The following is a 3,049-nucleotide window of genomic DNA, read 5'->3' as shown; positions in this document are numbered from 1 at the left end:
CTTATTACTGTAAATAGCATTGACATAGGATTCTTTCACAGCTATATAGTTTCCATCTTTATTTCTTGTACAACTGTAAACCTCTGTTTTGGTATCTTGTAAATTCTATATAAATGAAATATGAGCCATGCATACATGCATGCCAGTTTTACTCATTCTTACAATGACCAAATATTCCCACCAAATGTGCCTATGTTATTCATGGAGTGAGGTATTATTGATGGTAGAATTATTCATTTTTGTTTAAATTAATTATAAAAAGCCCTCAAACCATAAATTTGGAGTGTCAATATATGACATGACTTGTGTATCTGGCCAACACGAACACGATACTAAATTAGCAAGTTTGAGTTTGATGTTAACGGGTTATGATCAAAATGGGTTAACTCATTAAGACAATTAGCTCCAATATTTTAAGAAAAAGCAATAAGACTACCTACTAAAAAATATCAATATTTTTTAAATTTTAACATATAATAAAACTAATATTACAAACCCAACAATAAAAAAATATAAGCATAGGTATGCTAGATTTACAATCATACTAATAAAAATGTAAGTATATTGAAAAATACCAATTATATATTACAACCCAACAATAATAGAATTTTAATTTTAAAATAAAATTTGAACAAATTATTGCGGGTTGACTTCAGTTTAAGCAGACTGATCCATTATTTACCCGTTTATTAATCCGAACTCATTTATTATCAAATTCAAACCCGCCAATGTCATATTATATTCGTGTTGTGTTAACGAATTATGTCACATATATATTGCCACTACTCCTATATTTAGCTTTTGAACCGATTGATCTGATATATCCAACACAACATATATGTTAATTATCAAAATAACAGTCAAAGATCGACGCACTTGCCTTGATTGTTCAAGCTTAATTATAAAAAATATTAGTCAAAGATCGACGCACTTGCCTTGATTGTTCAAGTTTAATTATAAAAAATAACAGTCAAAGATGGAGGCGATCGGCTAGCTAGCTAGTTGTTTCAAAGGCACGACTGTGACTTTATTAGCGTACAGTACGCACACGAGCACATGGCACCCGATTTTGACAATCGTTCATGAAGACTTGATATGTATTTTGATGTCAGCCAAAGAAAAATGAATTAACGTGGAAGACCACTGAGAAGAAGTTGGCCGGCCATTTTTTCCTATAAAAGCCGAAGAGCTTTAGTGGCCAGGACACAGTCTTTCGTACGTAGTACTAATTTGCTTCTACTTCCTAGTACTAAGTACTGAAAACTCTTTATAATTGGAAGGAAGAATGTCTTCTTCTCTGTCTGGTAAGTTAAGTATTGAAATAGAGGTCAAGTCACCAGCTCGTGATTTTTTTGAGGCAAACGGGAAACGATTGTACGAGATACCAAAACTTTGCCCTACCTGTATACCCAAGGTTGAATTAGTAGAAGGTAAATGGGAAGAAGTGGGTGCTGTCGTGAACTGGCATCTCGTATTAGGTAAGGGCAACAAAAGCTTGCTGTTGATGATCACATATTGTATTGATATAAACTCTCTCACGTGTCATAACGTTATGCTTAAATATTGGTCCTGTTGTGTATATATATATATATACGTATGAGAAATGATATTTGCAGTCTTGGTTGTGCAAGTAGCGTGCAGTCGCTTTGAAAAAAATGAATTAATATGGGACCCACATGAAAAAAAAAACTAACTTTTTAATCGTGGACCCCACTTTTTTTCAAAGTAATTGCGCGGCATTTGCAATTTCACGATTGTATGTAGCATTGCTCATATACGTATATATGTCTCGCGTCTTGTTAGCCCGCATTTTGTAATTTTTTATTTGCAATCATCTCACTAAATTATCAATTTCAATGATCACACCACAAACCATACGCACTAAAAACTTTTAATATATATACGCCCTATGAAAACTTTAATATAAATTTTAAATTTACAATGATCATAATGTCTTTTTAAAAATTGTTAGTGGTAATTTCGACAAAGGGAAAATGGAATATATTGCATTTGTTTGGGGTTGCTTGCCAAGTGATTCTGAAAATTGATATATAGTTTAGGGTATCATTGCAGCTTTTATGGTTTCATATATATTTGTATGTATGTATATATATACATATATTTCATCGATTCCTTTTTTTTTTTTTTTTTTTTTTTTTTGTAGGGGGGAACACTGTAATTTTCAAAGCTTTATTTGAGAGCATTGATGACGACAAACTATCGGTTACTTTCAACGTGATAGGAGGATTACTCGTAGAGTCATACAAAAGTTTCAAGTTCATTTTTCAGGCCATTCCAAAGAAAGAGGGATGCTTGGTCCTTTGGACTTATGAATATGAGAAACTTAACTCGGATATTCCAGATCCAAAAGAATTGCTTCAGTTTGCAGCTGTGTTTACCAGAGAGATAGATGATACTCTTATGAAGATCAGCCAGGAGTAGATGTGAACAAAAACATGCATGATCACATGCATATAGCATATATATATATATATAAATAAGTACCTTTATTTTCTGAAAAAGAAAGTACGTAAAAAGGTACCCTTTCCTTCATAATGTATTGTTCGTTTTTTTAGTTTGAGCAGGTACCTCGTGTCTTTTATGGTGGAGCGATCTATTACATGTACCCATATGGTATCTGATCCATCGATCTCTCTCAATTAATGCTCATAATAAGCCGGCAAACGAAACTTGCTTATGCTTCCGATCTATCATTTTGTTGATATCGTACGTACTAGCTTATATTATACTTGTTTGGACTATATATTAAAATTAATTTATAGATCTACTTCCTGCCTCCATTGAGCTCAAATTTTCTTACTCGATCGAGAGAAAGATAAACCTCGCCTGGCCTCTAAGCTCTTAAGAATCTGAGTACAGTACTACAGTCTAGATCTAAGGTCTGGTTGAGAAGGTACACTGTCCAAAGATGATTGAGAATTCAAGAGAGCATCCTAATCTTTACTGAAAACGAGGCTAGCACTCCATCCCTCTAGGGTTCACTGCACGAAAAAATGGTTTTCTCCGGCAACATTAAGTTACAAGAAAA

At 33.3% G+C, this 3,049-nt stretch overlaps 1 protein-coding gene across 1 annotated transcript; it reads left to right on the top strand.

Moving 5' to 3' along the window:
* The first annotated feature begins 1,197 nt into the window (after nucleotides 1-1,197).
* On the top strand, nucleotides 1,198-2,714 carry LOC122311332 (MLP-like protein 43). Its single transcript, XM_043125865.1, has 2 exons — nucleotides 1,198-1,478; nucleotides 2,165-2,714. Exons 1-2 carry the CDS (start codon nucleotides 1,286-1,288, stop codon nucleotides 2,440-2,442), a joined length of 471 nt encoding a protein of 156 aa, XP_042981799.1. The 5' UTR covers nucleotides 1,198-1,285; the 3' UTR covers nucleotides 2,443-2,714.
* Nucleotides 2,715-3,049: the final 335 nt, after the last annotated feature.

The sequence above is a fragment of the Carya illinoinensis genome, chromosome 5, assembly GCF_018687715.1.
Source record: "Carya illinoinensis cultivar Pawnee chromosome 5, C.illinoinensisPawnee_v1, whole genome shotgun sequence".
Lineage (NCBI taxonomy): Eukaryota > Viridiplantae > Streptophyta > Magnoliopsida > Fagales > Juglandaceae > Carya > Carya illinoinensis.
This window is presented reverse-complemented; position numbering and strand designations above follow the sequence as displayed.

Coding starts and splice junctions, on each gene's coding strand:
- LOC122311332 (XM_043125865.1), top strand. CDS start 1,286: ATGTCTTCTTCTCTGTCTGGTAAGTTAAGTATTGAAATAGAGGTCAAG. Junction 1,479..2,164: donor GAACTGGCATCTCGTATTAG/GTAAGGGCAACA, acceptor TTTTTTTTGTAG/GGGGGAACACTGTAATTTTC.